We start from the raw sequence: 19086 nt of genomic DNA, 5'->3' as shown, positions 1-19086 counted from the left end.
GTGTCCCTGTCCCTTTTATTTCACAAGGAACTTCAAGCCCCCTGTCCACCCCCAAACACCTGGGCTCCCCTGAGAAAGGCAGGGGAGGAAGAGGCGGCTCGGGGAGAAGCATGCTATCCAGAACCGAACACCACACACCGTCCCATTCTTCCAACTGCACCAGGCTTTTACTCAGGCTAGACAATTCACTCTCTTGCTCCCCAGTCAGTGAATGCTCGAAAGGAAAATCAGATCAACAATAGACGAAAAAATTGCATTTTCTCTTTGTTTGGGGGTGGACGGAGGGAGAGAGAAAAAGTGGAGACACTGAATATCGATACTTGTGCTGGACACATGGAAATGATCCAGAAGAGGGAGAAATTCTGAAGATGCAAGAGAGGGAATTGCTAGAGTGAGACCCTTGAGGAGGTGAAGGAAGAAGAAAGGGGCAGAGCAGACTTCAAGGTCAAATCCCACCTACTCATTCATCTGCACATGGCCCGAAATGAGAGGAGGCATGTGGGGGTGGGGTGGGAACATGGAGAATTTCTCTTCCATTGCTTCTATTCTTTCCTAGAAGCAAGGTGACCAGGTGAGAACGAGGGGGAAGGAGGAGGTTCTGGGAATTAAGGACAGAGGAGGATGTACCAAAGAGTGGTCCGGAGGATGGAAAAGTGGATGGAACAGGTAAGTCTGAGGATAGCCAAGGGAAAATGGAGAGCCGCTCCAGATGTGGTGAATTTCAAGCACAATCAAGCTATTTGGGAGGGTGCCCGAAGTAGGCAGGAGATTGGACTTAACCAGGGGCATGGTTGTGTTCTTGTCACCGCGACCCTGTCTGTATGACAACAGAGAAAAGAGCACAGGAGTTGAAGGTGTTTGCCTGGGAGTGATCGGGATTGCTAATCAGGAGTTTAAACTGCATCAGGTAGGGAAGGGAGGACTTGAGGCAGGTGAGGAACAATAATAAGGTAGGACCAGCAATTTATCTGGGGTTCCGGGGTGGGTGGAGGATTGCAGGAGTTGAGGTATTAGAGAAAGTAAGCTAGAAAGCCAGGGATGGAGGTCAAAAGGGGGTGATGGAGGCTGAGATGCAAGAGGGCTCCCAGGTCCTGGTAATGAAAGGGTATGAGGGATGTCCACAGGAGCCCCCCTGCCTGGGAAGCATGGGAGGAACAGCTCATCCACAGGGAGACTGGAGCATTTCAAGACTCCTGGGTAGGATGGGGGGAGCGGAGGGTGTACTTTATCAGGAGATAAAATCACAAGCAAGTCCCACTTTGTTCAGGGGTAAAATGAGTGAGCTCCCAAGGACATGAGGATTGAATGGAAAACAAAGGGCCAAACACACCCTAAGCACTCAATAAGGATCAGCTATTGTCAAAGACCGCAATGAACTGACTCAAATCAGTTTTCGTCTTTTCCCCAGAATTTTAGTTCTTCCTAATGTTGGCAAATACTCTGCTTTTTAGTTTATAAAATATATTTTGTACATAGAAACAATACAACACATGTAAGCCCTCAAATACACACGTTAATACTTAACTCTTGTTCTTTAAAACAAGTAGTCGTGGTCATGCCCACCCATTCCAGGGTTTTCAGGGATGGCTGAAATTATCTGCTTAACTCCCTCCACTCCTACTCGCAGACTTAACAGAAGAGGAGACCTGGGCTGGAAGAGGCTGGGACGGGTCTAAGATCACTCGTTGTAGAGACAGAACTAGAATCCGGGAGTTTATCCCAGATTCCGGAGTTTAGACTCCTCTAATGTTAGTACAGAGGCAGCCTTTCCGAAGCGCCTGGACACAGCCACCAGCCGAAGTCCGCTAGAAGGTCCCCCTCTGTACTCGAGGGGCCAAAGCGCCTGCGCTCCGCTGAGGTCAGTAACCCACCTCACGGGGGATGAGCAGCCGCTTCCCTGGACGGGGCAGGACCCGTGCGCCACGGCCGCCTCCCGCGTTCCAGTTAGCGGGGAGGGAAGCTCCCTGGCACGCGACCCGCAGACGAGAGGGCGCGGGAGTGAGGCGGGAGCGGGGCGGGAATGGGCCGGGCGGTGGCCAGGGGCGGAGACTGCGCGCAGCCCGGTCCGGAGGGCCTCAAAGCGGACCCTGCAGAGTCACATCCCCTCGCGCCGCTCCGCAAAGCTCCGGCAGTGCGGACAGGGGCGCGTGAGCGGCTGCGCGCCGGACGCCCGAGGAAGCCCTCGCCGGCAGGGTCCGCACTCGGCCCCCCGGTGCCAGCCGGAGGTGCGGCTGCGCGGAGGGGCGCCGAGCGAGTCCTTGCGTCCGCCCGGTGCGGAGCGTCCATGGGCGGCCCCTGGAACAGCAGCGACGGCGCGGAGGGAGTGCTGCTGCCCTGCGACGAGCACCTCTGCTCGCCCTTCCCCCTGGGGGCGCTGGTGCCGGTGACCGCCGTGTGCCTGGGTCTCTTCGCCGTCGGGGTGAGCGGCAATGTGGTGACGGTGCTGCTGATCGGGCGCAACCCGGACATGCGGACCACCACCAACCTGTACCTGGGCAGCATGGCCGTGTCCGACCTGCTCATCCTGCTCGGGCTCCCGTTCGACCTGTACCGCCTCTGGCGCTCGCGGCCCTGGGTGTTCGGGCAGCTGCTCTGCCGCCTCTCGCTCTACGTGGGCGAGGGCTGCACCTACGCCACGCTGCTGCACATGACGGCGCTCAGCGTCGAGCGCTACCTCGCCATCTGCCGCCCGCTCCGCGCCCGCGTCCTCGTCACCCGGAGCCGCGTCCGCGCGCTCATCGTGGTGCTCTGGGCCGTGGCGCTGCTCTCCGCGGGGCCCTTCTTCTTTCTGGTGGGCGTCGAGCAGGACCCAGGCGTCCGCGTGGTCCGGGACCTTAACGGCAGCGCGCCGCTCACCCCGTCGCCCCTCGGGACCTCGCGGGAGCCTCCGCCGTCCCCGCCGTCGGGGCCTGAGGCCGCGGCCGCCGCGGCGCTGTTCAGCCGCGAGTGCCGGCCCAGCCCATCTCAGCTGGGCGCACTGCGCGTCATGCTGTGGGTCACCACCGCCTACTTCTTCCTGCCCTTTTTGTGCCTCAGCGTCCTCTACGGGCTCATCGGGCGGGAGCTGTGGAGGAATCGGGGGCCGCTGCGAGGCCGGGCCGCCTCCGGGCGCGAGAAGGGCCACCGGCAGACAGTCCGCGTCCTGCGTAAGTGGCACCACCTGTATTCCAAACACACCTACCCGCGCGGTCCAGGCAGCGTCCCCTTCCCCTCGTCTCCCAGCGCCACTTCTAGCTACATTCCTTGTGCCATTTTGCTCCAGCCTCCAACTGTCGGTCCTGCCTGTCTCCAGAGAAAAGCGTCTCCAGTCCTCTGCTAGCTCTGGGTAACCCCAAGGCGCCCCGGAGGGTGGGATGCCTGGGTCCGCTAAGCCGCTGGATCCGTGAGCTGGGCTGATCCGGGATGGGTAAACCAACCGCCCATCTCTGTTAGATGAGAATTACTCATAGTACCCTTGAGGAGATGGGGTAGAGCACATTAAGCTAAATTTTAAAAAACAAACAAACAAAAACCTTAACGTTAAGTTATCCCGCAGGCAAAGCAAAACAAAAGATTGTGCAGACCTGTTGCAGAATTCTTTTCAGTGGAATACAGAGAACATGTCTCTGAAGTAGGTTTGTGGAAGGAAGCCTGCCAGAACAGCTTGTTAGTAGAAATATCTCCTTCAGGTTTATATGTCCAGCCTTGATAACGCGTATATGCAGTCTTAAAGCAAATATGGGTGCTGTTTGCACCCTGGAAGTTGTTTTGGGCCGGGATTTGGCTAGGTAAAAGTTTTATTTAATTTGTTTGCTGTTGTTTATTATTTTGGATGGTTCTCGGGGGCCCTTGTTTGTTCTCGGATGCTTTAGCTCATTGTGGTGCCTATGCCTTGTTTTGCAGTGGTGGTGGTTCTGGCATTTATAGTTTGCTGGTTGCCTTTCCACGTCGGCAGAATCATTTACATAAATACAGAAGATTCTTGGATGATGAACTTCTCTCAGTACTTTAACATTGTTGCTTTGCAACTTTTCTATCTGAGTGCCTCCATCAACCCGATCCTCTACAACCTCATTTCAAAGAAGTACAGAGCAGCGGCCCGGAACCTGCTGCTGGCCAGACAGTCTAGACAGTCCAGACAGAGAAGTGTGTGCAGAAGCGGGGACACGGAGGGGGGCACAGGAGGAGACATCACTGGCTACACAGAGACAAGCACCAACGTGCAGACATCGTCCACCGGCATGGCCAAACTAGTCGCTTCCTCTCACAAGGCTGGGACTTCAGGGAAAACAGGTCTATAGGGAAAGGACTGGAAGTGGGGAACTGATGCCATTAGGAAGAACTGGGAAGAGTGGTGAGGATTTTGCAACTTGATCAGCAACTTCATCAGCATGATTTTTTTTTATTAAACCAATGCAGGTAACTTAACCATCTTCTGTGCATGTACCCCTCGAGGATGTTGATTTCAGCCTCGGGAAATGCCACATCACAAACTGTGCTCTGGGGAGGTTTTCTAAGCCTTCGTTCTCCTAAGACTTGGGAAACATGATTCCTCTTTTTCTGGTTAATAAGTCGTACAGAGAGATGCTGCTGTGAAAATTTACACTTCTGAGATCAGGGGTGTGTTTGTATTTTCATGTTCTGGATATACATGTACGGGTGCATATACAAGGAACCCAGGATAATTAGAGCTTTTATTCCAGAAATTATTTAAGGCAGAATTTTTTAGAAGCCAGTGAAAGGAATTCTGGGTAGAGGCCAGCTTCCAGGGGTCCCACCTCACTCCTGGCTGAGAACAAATCATAGAGTGAGGGACAGTACCATCTTTCAGAACTTCAGTGCATAAGCGTGTTGCAGCCCAGTTGTCCCTGAGTCTGCCCCCCGGGATCGCCCAGTGCCACGGCTGCGTGGTGGCGGACACCCCAGCACAGAAGCCTGAGGGCAGGGAGCAGCAGCAAGACTTGGCTTCCCTACAAAGTGACTACTCATGACATTTATAAAGATGGTTATTATCCCTTATTTTCCTCAACTTGGTGGGATACCTCTTGTCATCATTCCTGGTTTATAGGTGATGGAATCGAGTCTTAGATGTCCTAGACAGCAACTGGTGGGCCTGAAGCTGAACGCCCGTCAGTCTTTAAGATTTTCAACCTCCTCCCACCCAGAGACGTGGTACTCACAGCATCTGTGCAAAGATGCAGGAGTCAGTGGATGAAAGGAGTCAGGGGTGAAAGAGAATGTGTCGGACATTCCAGCCATCAGTTCTGTTACTGTTTTGTGTTTTACAGTTTATTATTTTTTTTAAGATTTTATTTATTTATTTGACAGACAGAGATCACAAGTAGGCAGAGAGGCAGGCAGATAGAGAGGAAGGGAAGCAGGCTCCCTGCCGAGCAGAGAGCCTGATGTGGGACTCGATTCCAGGACCCTGGGATCACGACGTGAGCCAAAGGCAGAAGCTTTAACCCACTGAGCCACCTGTAACACACTGTAAACTGTGTTTTACAGTTTAAAACACAGACCTGTTTTCACAGGGCTGCTGCCACCTCCCTGGCTCCAAGGGGCCTTGATCGCTCCACAGTCTGTATGAATGGCGCCCCCTGGAGGTGGGCAGGACTCAGAGTTCTCTTTTGCAAACCACAAATGGTGAAGCTATAAACGAGAGTCCACTCAACGTGCTGACAAAGGTCTGTCATTTTTTTTTAATTTTTTAAATTTATTTTCAACGTAACAGTATTCATTGTTTTTGCACCACACCCAGTGCTCCATGCAATCCGTGCCCTCTCCAATACCCACCACCTGGTTTCCCCAACCTCCCACCCCCCGCCCCTTCAAACCCCTCAGATTGTTTTTCAGAGTCCATAGTCTCTCATGGTTCACCTCCCCTTCCAATTTCCCTCAACTCCCTTCTCCTCTCTAATTCCCCTTGTCCTCCATGCTATTTGTTATGCTCCACAAATAAGTGAAACCATATGATAATTGACTCTCTCTGCTTGACTTATTTCACTCAGCTTAATCTCTTCCAAGGTCTGTCATTTTATACTGACTAACCAAATACAGTGATGCCTTCAGGTCCCCGTGAAGGGTCCTAACACCCTGGTCCTCCCGGAACAGCAGAGAAGTCTTGTCTGCATTGCGTCTCTGCCAAGGGGAGGGAGAAGCAGGTAGTGGCGCCTTGGAGTGGCAGTCCCTAAACTGTACACAGCATGTATTTGGTTGAGTCTTTGCAAAAAAGGACTCTGTGGTTAAATATGTCAGGAAGGCACTGCACACTGCACCCTGCCTCCTTGAGAGTCACCACAGCACTTACCACATCCGAGGCCCCAGGTTTTCACCCAGCATTTCCTTGACTTCTTTTGTCCCAGAACCATCTCCCCATCCTCCCGCCTCAAGAACTCTTTGAAACCTCATGGGCTGAGGAACACTGTTGCAGCCAGCAGGATTCTCACAGGGGACGTGCCAGCCTCGTGCCCCGGCCACTCCTTTGCTTGGTGGCCCTTTGTAGGGCTGTGTCAGACCTACTGCTGCACACAGTCTCCGCTCATGGGAGTTCGTCTGTGGGCCAGTCCGATGAGGCCTCTTCCCTATGGAAGGTCATGGTTAAGAATCTTACTGATATCTTAAGTGTAATATAGATATAGAAGCAAAGACTGCTCCTTTGAGCTTTTTCGGTCAGACTCTAGAAGAGAGGGATTTATATCACACTTTCTTGTGACCTAAGTGTGTTTCCATGTGTGGGAGTGGGGACGATCCCCCTTCCTTCACCACAGGGTACCTGAGATGGAGGGTCTGAAGCCCATCTCTCCTGCAGATCACTGTGCGGTTGTTTTTGAAATGCTGGTCTCACCTATTCATGGACTGTGAAGTCAGTGGACTGTGTCACTTCTTTTTTCTTTTAACAGGAAGGAGTGGGGCAAAAATAGAGAAACCAGGCCATCACGTGTGCTAAGGGGAACTGTTATGTTGTAAAACTTGTTTCAATTATATATTAATCCGTGTCTTTCCTGATTCACAAAATAAAATGTGTTCTTACTGTGGGTCGTGGTCAAGAATATTTGAAAAATTGGTCTAAGATCTAAAATTGTTCTCCTAGCAAAGAGCATCCAAATCAATCTCCTTTTTAATGGCATTGTCTTGTTTAAAATGTGTAGTTGTGTCATCCAGACTAACCCAGATTTAGCTCACAGGGTAATAAAATCATTTACATCAGATGGGCCTGCAGAATATCACGGTGGTGGTACTCACGGAGACATCTCTCCCTTTTCTATATGAGACATTTCCACTTCTGACGAAATGTTCAAACAAGCTATGGCACAACACCTCCTGGGAACCTCGAGGCCCCTGCGCAAGCCCTCAAGGGGACATGGGAGGGTAACATGTTCAATGTTTGAACACTGCCCCTCCTGACCATTTCTACTCCTCTAATAGTAATCCTCACCAGCTCGTGGAAGCTTCTGGGATATAAGTGTTCATGGCTGTACAGATCGAGTGTTTTAAGTGGAGATTTGAAAAGACTTTTCTTAAACATAGACATGACGCAGCTTTTCATTGTGAGCCAACTTTCTAAAGACTCTGAATTCTTACCTATTACATAGAAAGGGATCTGCTCTGAGCAGCCTTCAGAAGGCAGCACCCTGTCCTGGGAGCCCAGGGGCATCTGTCCTTGAGGAAGGGCGTGCTTTGTGGCCTGGCACTCAGCGTGTCCCCTGCTTTGCATAAGCTATAAGGAAGTGACAGAGACAGACCCTAATTGTCCCCTTCTTAGGAAAACAGCCCACACGTTTTAAAGAATAACAGACGCCTGTGAAAATAAGGGTTAAAAAGAGCCAGCCAGACCTAGAGATCTGAGTGTGCGCGGCAGTCGGGTGATGTTTTGTGTGAATCTCTTTCACAGCATTTAGTATGTTCCCTCACCGGTGACTGGCTCCCAGGGTTGGAGGACAAGCCATGTTTTATTCCCCTTGACTTCTCTTACCCAGGTAGACAGTGTGTGTGGAACTCCACTGGTCACAAGGTGGGGCACAGGGATCCGCACCACAGTAAGGGGCAGGGATGGAAGCTGAGGGAACAGATGGCTGGGACGTGTGATCTGAGCTACCAGACAAGACAAGGGAAGACACAAAACAGCAGTGAAAGGGCTTCAGGGAGCCATTCTCAATCCCCAGCGCAGGGCACTGCCCCTTACCTCCCCGTGCCTGTACCAGTTACACCCCACCAGCAGCAGAGGGGGCCACAATTTGACATTTCCTCTCTCTCCCATCTTTGCAGGGAGGGTGCTCATCTCGAAAATGTTCCCAAGAATTTCTACTACTTGTGATGATATGGGGATTAAAAAAAAAAAAAAAGGATTATTTTAAAAAGTGAATATGGGCAGTTTTCAGAGTTATGTCTTAATTTTATTATAATGGTTATGCTTGTTCATAACTGTAAGGTAAATAGACTAAAACCTGATCTTTGTTTCTGTCTTACTTGCACAGTAATTCATTACTTTGTCCTCAAAGCGAATATCAGCTTCCATCCCTCTGGCTTTTCACCCACCCCCTCAGATTCTCTACTAGAGTGGTTCTCAAACTTCAGTCTGTGTCAGCATCACAAGAGGGTGGGTTCAAGCCCAGGTGACTGGGCTCCACCCCCAGAGTTTCGGATCCAGGGGATCTGGGGTGGGGCTTGAGAATCTGAATTTCTCTTAAGTTCGAAAGTGATACTGACCCTGGGGGTCTAGGGACCGTCCTCTGAGCACCTCTGCTACAGACTGTGCTACAGAAAATGCGATCCACAGACCGGTGGTTAGCATCACTTGGGATCTTGTTAAAATGCAGATTTTCAGCGCCCCCCCCACCAAACCTTCTGAATCAGAATCTCCATTCTAATAAGATCCGCAGGTGATTCCAACACATATTAAAATTCAAGCGGCATTAATAGAAGTGATTTATGTCCTGGCAGAAACTCATGATGGTATCCTGTAGCGACTCCCTGGTACCTGAGCCCTTCAGTCCCCTGAACCTCTCCCTGTGGGTGTGGTCCAGCCACCCCCAATGCTGAGATCCCTCTCCCTGAAGGCAGGGCTGGCCCCAGCCTCTCCATGACTACTCCTGTCAGTAACCCAGCCTCCACCAGGTCTTCAGCTCTTCAAAGCATGTTCTGTTTTTCTTTGCCCTCAATGCCTGCTTTGGTTCCTTGCCCTCTTCCTCGGTTCCTCCTGGACAGGCCTGCCCAGCTCTTCATGGGCCTCTTGGGGTCTTGGATTCTTCTTCCTTTTTTCTTTTAAGATTTTATTTATTTATTTGAGAGAGAGAAAGAGAGAGAGGAGAGAAAGAGAGAGCATGCACAAATGGGGGGGTGAGCAGCAGAGGAAGAGGGAGAAGCAGACTCCCCGCTGAGCAGGGAGTCCAACACAGGGTTTGATCCCAGGACGTTGGGATCATGATCTGAGCCAAAGGCAGACACTTAATCGACAGAGCCAAGCCACCCAGGTGCCCCTGGGGTCTTAGGTTCTCTCCCTAATTCCTTGACCTCATGTCACTGTGGCTTTCTAGATAGCCCAGGAGCTATCTACCTGTCACCTAGGACTTCTGCTTGGTGCCTGGTGCTGAGATCAGCCAGAATTGCCTTTTGGGGTGAATGGGCTGTTCTCCAAGTCCCAGTGAAGCGGTACCTCCTAAGCCTTGACTCTGAGAAGCCGCAACAGCTTGTTTGACTCTCAAAGATCACCCCGGTCTCCTATCTTCCAATACTATCATGACTTAGTCCCTAAAACACAGAGGTTGATTGGGTACAAGAGGAGCCATAACTCCAATAATTTAAGCCTTCTTAACTAGGAGAACACTGGGGCTGTGTGAAAGAAACAGGCTGTCAGAGGTAGAGGGGATTTAGCAGGGGATGATAATGAAACCATTTTGATTGCTGTTTCCCCTGAAGCTATCCCTCTGTCGTATTTTCCACAACTTCCTGGAAATAGTCCCAACAGTCAAATACTCTTAAGATAATGCTGCAATACCAGGTAAACCCCCATGTGACCAGACAACTTATTTTTCCCTTTTCTTTCATATATTAACATTCCACAGAACACTCCAATGTGAAATGCTAGAGGGAAGTTTGGGTGCTAAATCGAGGCCAATCATAAAGACTCAGGAGTCCAGAGCATAGAAGCCCTCACTTACACCAATGGTTCTCAAACCTTAGCTTGCATCAGAAACAACTGAAGGGCTTCTTACAGTACGGACTATTGGGCCCAGCTCCAGAAGACCTGCTTCTGCGGATCTGGGTTGGAGCCTGAGAATGTGCATTTCTTTCTGTCCAGTTTCCAGGGGCTGGTGCCTCATGTCTGGCATCATACTTTGGGAACCACTGTTCTTTTAAAGATTTTATTTATTTATTTGTTAGAGAGAGAGAGAGCATGAGCACAGACAGACAGAGTGGTAGGCAGAGGCAGAGGGAGAAGCAGGCGCCCCGCCGAGCAAGAAGCCCGATGTGGGACTCGATTCCAGGACACTGGGATCATGACCTGAGCCGAAGGCAGCCGCTTAACCAACTGAGCCACCCAGGAGTCCCGGGAACCACTGTTCTAAGTGATAGGACTAGATGCCCTCACCAAAGAGAAAGCTTACAGAGATCACAGGAGAGGCCTAGGGATACTACTATGGTCCCAGCACAGGCTCCAGAAGTCACCTAACCAGACAGAAGGGGCAGAAAAAAGAAAAGCGACAAATGTGAGACAACCCAAAAGAAGAGAGTTTCGAGGTGGATCGGAGGCCATGAGGTCACACACCACAGAGGACACAAAGAGAATAAAGTAGGGTTGTCCAATGAGATATAGGACTCCCAGCTCAACTGGAATTTCAGATAAAAAACAATGGTTTTTTTTTTTTAGTATAAGTTTAATAAGTATAAGTATGATGCACTTATACTAAAAATGTCATTCATTATTTATCTGAAATTCAAATTTAACTGGGCACTGTATTTTGGGTTTGTTAAATCTGGTAACCCTAGAATGAGGGCACTGGAAAAGCCACTGGATATGGCAAAAGGAAAGAACCTGGAGAGCCTTTCAACAGAGCGTTGGGGCAGGATCCAGACCATGTAAGTTACACAGGAAACAGTTGCTGAGCAACAGGGTTTAGGCGGGTCCAGTCTCGGGGCCGCTGTGTGCAGGGTGTCCAGAAGCCAGCTTGTCTTGCTGTGTCTTGTCCATAACCTCCCTGTGGTGGGAAAGCAGCTGCCACCTAACTGCTGGGTATTGTAACCCACACCAATGTTTTTTAAATCACAATACTGAAGAAATAAGCATCTGATTCCAAACTGCCTGGAACATGGTGTGTAATAAAAATGTGTTGAACCAAATAAGCTGATTTATATATAACCTGCTCCTCGGTGTTTTTATGGACATATGGTCTTTCTCTCTGTCCAAATTGTGTGGTGTCCTCCACGCACACACATGGCAGGGGCTGCTTACGGAGAAGTGATGCGGTCAGGTACGGTGAGTTTCCTTCCAAAATCAAAGCCCTGTGTAGGGTTTATTGGAGAATATTCCCAAGGTATCAACACACTGGGCTTTTCTTGGGAAGCCAGGGCTTATTGTTTGTTGTATTGAGAATAACTGGGGAAGATTGTTCTTTTTTTTCTCCAACAGTCACTGCAACTGCTTTTTGGATTTGACAAGGTAGTGTCTGCCTTTTTTCAGAGAAGTGAAGAAAGGTAGAGTAACAGGAGGAAATGGGCCTTCCTCAATAGTCAGGCAGATAAGATGCTTTTGAAATTTAGGTAGAGCTCTTGCAAGCATTTGTTTTATGTAGAGGCAGTATGAAGAATGACACACATGCTGGATGGAGCAGCTTTACAGCAGGTCAAGCAGTTGGCTCTCTGGAACATAAACACATTTCTTTTTTTTTAAAGATTTTATTTATTTATTTGACAGAGAGAAATCACAAGTAGGCAGAGAGGCAAGCAGAGAGAGAGGAGGAAGCAGGCTCCCTGCCAAGCAGAGAGCCCGATACGGGGCTCGATCCCAGGACCCTGGGATCATGACCTGAGCCGAAGGCAGAGGCTTTAACCCACTGAGCCACCCAGGTGCCCCCATAAACACATTTCTATTGCATTGGTTTCATTCGTCATTTTTTAAAAAAGATTTTATTTATTTATTTATCAGAAAGAGAGCACAAGCAGACAGAGTGGCAGGCAGAGGCAGAGAGAGAGAAGCAGGCTCCGTGTTGAGCAAGGAGCCCAATGTGGGACTAGATCCCAGGACCCTGGGATCATGACCTGAGCCGAAGGCAGCAGCTTAACCAACTAAGCCACCCAGGTGTCCCTTTTTTTTTTTTTTTCAAAGATTTTATTTATTTATTTGACAGAGAGAAAGAGTTCACAAGTAGGTAGATGGCAGGCAGAGAGAGAGGAGGAAGCAGGCTCCCTGCTGAGCAGAGAGCCCGATGTGGGGCTCGATCCCAGGACCCTGAGACCATGACCTGAGCTGAAGGCAGAGGCTTAACCCACTGAGCCACCTAGGCACCCCTCATTTGTCATTTTTAAAATGTCCTACTTTAACATGAGCCCTTGGGGGGAAAAACCCCAGCAGCAAACGTCTGACATCTTCACGGCAGCCAACAGCCTGATTACGGTGTGACATTCTCCAGTGAACTGATGGAAAATAGTGAATTTTATTATGATTTTTGGTTTGAGGGTGCCACAAATTTGGCCACGAAACAAGAAATTCAAGGGAAGCTTTCTGGGAAACTCTATAGGACTTCCTAAGTTAACCTAGAGTCTTAACTAACTTTTGAGTTTATTCTAAATGCTTGGTGTTCTCATGGTGGAAGACATTATTCTGGAACTTCAAGAGAGTTCCCAGGTCAGCATCTCAAAGTTTTCACATGAAGACATGGGATCTCCACCTCAACGTGTCAGAGAAACACCATGCCAGCATATGGAAAGTGACTTACTCTCTGTGGAGCTTCACTGTCAGAGGTTCAAGTGCAAACAGAGGTGAAGATAAAGAGCTTCTGTCCACAATTTACAATGTTCTAGATCTACCTCTTATGTATTTTTCCCCAGTGTTTCTGTTCTGCTTAAGGTCCTGTGGATTCTTCCAGGATGAAGACTGAGGAGCATGGATGGGAGCATCACAAGACATGACCCGAACATGGACTCAACAGAGGTCATGGCCTTGTGGCTCTAACCCAATAGAGAACATGACCCTGGAGTTCATGAGAGACACATATATAAATGTGTCAGAGCTTCCTAAACCTCATTCAGAAATCACTGAAGATATCTAAGAGAATGTTTTGGGATGCCTTTTGTTCATTTTTAGTAGGTAAAGCTTTAAGATACATCCAGGTCACTTAGTCGTGGAAGGCAAATTTGTCTACGGGCCTCCCACTAATCTGTTAGTCACTGAACACTCACCTGTAAGTGGCCATGGTCGGAACTCACACAGGTCTTGTGTTCTCCAGGAAGACAGTATTAAAAACACAGAGTTTCCTTTCTACATGACTCCTACAGGAGGGATTATAGGGGGGTTGGAGTCATTTGGGGCATGAGATTTACTACTCTTGATCTAATGACCAGATTTTGAGTCATCAGTTCTTGGAAGAAAAAAATGTTGAGGACGTAGATGGTAAGAGGGGAGGAAAATAATTTATAAAATGCAATGAAGTGTCTGATTCAATGCAAGCACCATGTGTTTTAAATATATTGTTAAAAATCCGTAATGGTGGTTTATATATTGTAGGAAACCATGCCCTCACCTAAAGAGGATTTTGGTGTAGATTTTTGTCTTCATCAACGGGATGTAAATAAGTTACTTTTACTGCAAATGGAAGAACGGGCCATTGCAGCCCCCCATGTGTTGCTGCTGCGTGTGTCCCTTTCTCGAGCCCACACCCTAACTGGGCCATCAGCTTTTTAGCAGATGTACGGTAAGCACTAATTTCCAGGCACAACAGAACCCAAGTCCACAGACACTGATAATTGATTTGTCTGGTTTTCCCTATTTTTTTTTTCATGACCAACATCTATCGTGTCATTTGATTTATATGCATAACCAGGAAAACAGGTCTTATTGCAAAAATAAGTTTTGTGGTTTATCTAGGAATAATACAGACATTTTCCACAGTTTATTTCAATCTAATAAAATGTGAATTTTGTTTGAAAAACAAAAAAATACTGCAGAGTAACTGTCTATATTATTTAGATCCCTTTAGGTGAGGTATGTGTGATATACATGCCAACTAAGAAAGGACAACTTTTGTCATTGGATGGATGATATAAATGTGAGTATATTCCATTTAGGTTGTTGTCAAGGACATCATACATATTGTTTCTGAGTATGCAAATATCAGCTTCATTTCCTCTTCCTTCTCAAGACACATTAAACTAAAGAATCCTCCAATCTGAACATATCTTTATTTAAATAAAATTGTATTCCAAAAAGAACATAAAACAATTTACAAAAATGCCCAAAATAAGATAAAAATTAAGTTAATGGGGAAAGTAAGAAATAAATACAAATGAGGGTAGATAAAATAAGATTATACCAGGGAGAAAGTGAGGACACAAAACTCATTCCCGGTGTCTGGTTAGGAAGGTTACATGATTCACAGCAGACAGGAGAATTCATCCTGTGGGTACTCCAGGATGATATCCTGTAAGCTAGAAAACTAGGTCTTTAACAAAAATCTTTACAGCAAACAGTACTCAACTTCATGAGGCTTTTTCTTATAATGCCAATGAGAAAAACTACTCCACAGCTGGAAAATGATAAAATGGGGATTACTTGTCACAGATTGTTTGTTTGTTTGTTTGTTTGTTTTAATAGCACATATTTGGTTGAAGTGACAATTTACAGCCCTGCAGGTGAGAAGTTACCTTGTGGAAACTGATAAAGGATTAGGATTTTATAGCCCAGTAGAAATGATGTTACAATTCAGCCTGAAGAAAGTTAACCAGGAATATTATATTGAGGGGGTTCAGAACAAGCCACCTCAGAATGTCCTGCTTTGGTATGTGGATTATTTTGAGCTGAAGATAATCGAGGCCCACAGTCTCAGGAAAAGCTTTTTACCGCCTTCTTTTTTTTTTAATTTTTATTTATTTTTAGTGTTCTAGAATTCATTGTTTATGCACCACACCCAGTGCTCCATGCAATACATGTCCTCCTTAATACCCACCACCAGGCTCACCCAACCTCCCACCCCTCTCCCCTCCAAAATCCTCAGATTGTTTCTCAGAGTCCACAGTCTCTCATGGTTCGTCTCCCCCTTCTAATTTCCCCCAATGCACTTCTCCTCTCCATCTCCCGATGTCCTCCATGTTATTCTTTATGCTCCGCAAATAAGCGAAACCATATGATAATTGACTCTCTCTGCTTGACTTATTTCCCTCAGCATAATCTCTTCCAGTCCTGTTCATGTTGACATGACATGAAAAGTTGGGTTCTTAACTACCAAAAAAAATTAGAAAAAGGACCCCTACCAGAAGAAAGCTATTACCAGAGGAAGCTTTTTCATCTGAGAGACCTACCTGCATGGTACGGCAAACAATTGCTTCCTCCCCTTTGAAGCCCCAGACCTCTATCCTTTTCCTTAGCTCAGGATGGTATAGAAGTCTCAATTGCCTGGTGGGCTTTAAGTCTCATATCTTTGTGGGGCTCCCTTATATACATAATTAAAAATTGTTTGTTTTTCTTGTTAATCTGTCTTTTATTACTGGGCGGAGAGTGTTCTCAGCCAAGAACCTAGAAGGAGGGAGGAAAATTGTTTTTCCTCCCCTACAGTATTAGCTATTTTACTTAAGAATCCCCTCCTCTCCAAGTATTTAAAGCACTCTTCAAATACATGCCAAACTAGGTCTCAATACCACTGGAGTTTCTCTACTATAAGCCAAATGAAGGGGTGAATTAATTGAGTCGTATCAGTCAGTCGATCATATTGCCTGTGGCTGCACTCATGACGTATGATGGAGATCCCAAAGCCTGAAATATTTACTCTCTGAGCTTTTAAAAAAGTATGTCAACCCCAAGCCAAATAAAACTTTGATCCTTGTACTTATGTCTTAACCTGTATGTAAATTTTGCTTTTTAACATCAGCTAATGTTGGTAGATAAGGTGATACCAAAAAATACTTGGCAGAAGCAATTGTACAGAGGGCCAAAATAGTACTGCTAAACACCAGAGACTCAGAATCTCTAGCGGCTGGCCCTTAGAATAGGGGTTTTAACATCATAGTCTCTGGGTGACATTTATGCATCTCCAAGTCTGAGACCCCCTGGAACCCTCTGGTCCTGGCCAGCGGTTTTGTCCGGCTTCTGGTTCCACAGGTCTGAAGTGGGGTTCATGATTCTGCATTTCTAACGAGCTCCTCAGTGACACTGATATTGGTGGTCCGAGGGCTTTAGTTTCCTTGCCTGTAAAATGGAGAGGACAAAAGTCTGTATCATAGAACTGGGAGTATTAAATGAAGTAGTGTACGCTTATATCCTGCTCCCACATCTTTCAAGCTATACTGTTTGGGCAAGTTACTCCATGTCTTGTTCCTCTAAGTAGTGATAATAATAATGATACCCACTTCACAAGGCTGCTGGAAGGTGTAAATAATATGTGCAAAGTACCTAGAACTTAGTAAATATAGTAAATAGTAAAATATTATTGTTACTCTTACCATTTAAGGTGTCTGATGCATAGCCGATACTCCATCAGCTCCCTCTCCATTCCCTCCCATTTTGTCCCTCTAGGGTCTTCTGTTGATTCCTAACATGTCTGATTATAGAACCTCTTCAGGGATGTTGATTGAGAAATACTCAAACCAGTCCAGAGAGCGCCACACAATTGGGGATCCAAGAGTGGCGTGGATATGGCCCGAGGTGGCCAGGCCCACCTGCCCAGCCTCTGCTGGGCGGCCTTGTGGCAGAGTGCCTCCAGACAGAATGGGCAGTGGGCTTACCAGTCTTTCCCACCTCACAGGTGTTCCTGCAGGAGTTCCCAGGGTTCCTGCATTCTTACTTTGTAGCACATTCATCTATGTGGCACCAAGTTTACTTTCTTGAGGACATCATTTGGGACAATATATGGTAAGCCTGAGAAGTCATTTCTCTTTGGCAGCACTGTCCTCTGTAACAAAGCGAAATGTTCTGAAGGGCGCCTGGATTTTGTTTCTGGCTTCTCTTTGCTTCCTTGGTGTTTAAGTGTTGCCAGGAACTGCCTTCTGAGAATTGTTTAGGAAACCTTAATTTCTGGATTCAGGGTGGTGTTAATGGTCACATCTTCGCTTGAAATGACCAAATTAGGGCCCATCCTGTCCACAAGGGTGCACTGGCCACCAGCAGTCCATAGCAGTCCTGTGGCCACCTTATCTCCAGGCCTGCGGAAGACAGTCATGGTCATGATACGCCTTCCATGTCAGAGAGCAAGACTGAGTGTGAGGTACACTTCCCTCTACAAGTCAGGTATGTGGTCTCTGCCAACACCAGCAGTATCAATAAATACAGTATCGATACCATGTCTTAAGATCAGCTCCATGGAACCCCAACTTGTTTGCTGTGAGAAGATTCTGTCCAAATAAACACACTGCTAGGGCTAATATTCCCAACATAGGACCTAGGATAAAAGAAGTTTCAGTTTTCTAGAGAGAATAAGCTAATGAAAGACAAAGAAGGGAAGGACAATAACTAATGATATTGAGCACCTATTCTTTGCCAAGCACTGTACTACTTGGGATCATTTAGTCTTCAAGAAAAAAAAAATTTTTTTTAATTTTCTTTATTTGTCAGAGAGAGAGAGACACCGGGGCATGGCGGGGTGGGGGGGGGTGGGGTAGCGCACATGCAGGGGGAGTGGGAGAGGGAAAAGCAGGCTTCCCACTGAGCAGGGAGCCCAATGTGGGAATCCATCCCACGACCCTGAGATCATAACCTGAGCTGAAGGCAGACATTTAACCAACTGAGCCACCCAGTCACTCCTAGTCATCAGGAAAATTTGTGATAAACCTATTACCACTGTAGTTCCCTCCCTCCCTCCTTCCCTTCCTGTCTTCTTTTCTTTCTCTGAATAATTCAGTCAAAAAGCCATCTTACAGCCTCCCCCTTCCTCCCTTCCCTTGCTTTGGAGGCCAAAGGGGCTATGGAGGCAGCAGCAACAGGGGTGGGCAGCCAAGGAGGCAATGAGTGTGCTAGAGAAATAAGATTAGAGGAATTGGAGGCAGGGTAGAAGGAAAGGTAAAGAGAAAAAACTATCTTGAGAATAATGGGAACTAAGTTTCTCGCTGTTTGAGAAGAGATTTACAAATACAACAAAGGGAGAGGCTAGAAATAACTGATATGCTGGACTTTGGAATTGAAAGTGTTGATGTGAACTCTTAGAGAGACATATAGCTACTGAAAAAGATACAGGAGTATGTCTAGTCATAATGACATAGCATACTTACTGCCTAGATCTTCATTTTTAAACACTAAGAAGAACCAGGGCTCCTTGGGGAAATGTTGGCTCTATGTCTGGTTCAGGGAATGTAGAAAATGAATTCTGGAGCATCTTGTTGCACTAGGATGTAAGTAAGTGCTCAAAGACTTATAGGGATGTGTCAAAAGGATAAAAGAGACAACTTGAGGATTTCATCAAATATGGGACAATTTGAGCACTAAAATAAATGATAACAGATTACAGCTCATTGAATAAAATAGAGAAAACAAGTCCATACAGATATGAATGAATGAAGGAAGGAAGGAAGGAAGGAAGGAATGAGGAAGAGGGAAAAACTCCTCCTTATTATAGAATAACAACTATATGTAGGAGAAATGATGGAAATTAGAAATCACAACTGGACAGCCATCACAATGGTGGTTAATTCATGTGGGAATCACCAACAGATGCTAAAGTTGGTATGTGGAGGTTTAATGGGTATAGGACATTGGTGTAACTTGGGGGATTTCTCTCCACAAAATACTGACCAATTACAGAGGAAAAGATAATGACTTTGTTAGTGACTTTAGAAATTTGACCAGTGCTAACTTGCCAGGTGAACAAGGCTGGTGTCACCATGGCTGGGATATGTGAACACTGAGTTGCCCCCTGATGTGATCCATGGAAAAAAAGAACAGACTATCACTTCTGTGGCATTCCTATC

General features: G+C 47.1%; 1 protein-coding gene across 3 annotated transcripts; it reads left to right on the top strand.

Annotated features, from left to right (window-relative positions):
• Positions 1 to 2239: 2239 nt before the first annotated feature.
• Positions 2240 to 6961, top strand: MLNR (motilin receptor). Of its 3 annotated transcripts, none has more exons than XM_047721444.1 (3): positions 2240 to 3146; positions 4022 to 4272; positions 6882 to 6961. In XM_047721444.1, exons 1-2 carry the CDS (start codon positions 2285 to 2287, stop codon positions 4231 to 4233), a joined length of 1074 nt encoding a protein of 357 aa, XP_047577400.1. In that variant the 5' UTR covers positions 2240 to 2284; the 3' UTR covers positions 4234 to 4272; positions 6882 to 6961. The 3 variants fall into 3 exon arrangements, with proteins under 3 accessions (XP_047577400.1, XP_047577398.1, XP_047577399.1); XM_047721442.1 differs by having other exon boundaries at positions 3883 to 4272; XM_047721443.1 differs by lacking the exon at positions 6882 to 6961 and having other exon boundaries at positions 4022 to 4336.
• Positions 6962 to 19086: the final 12125 nt, after the last annotated feature.

The sequence above is a fragment of the Lutra lutra genome, chromosome 3, assembly GCF_902655055.1.
Source record: "Lutra lutra chromosome 3, mLutLut1.2, whole genome shotgun sequence".
NCBI lineage: Eukaryota > Metazoa > Chordata > Mammalia > Carnivora > Mustelidae > Lutra > Lutra lutra.
Note: the sequence above shows the minus strand (reverse complement) of the source record. Positions and strands in the feature narration are given on the sequence as shown.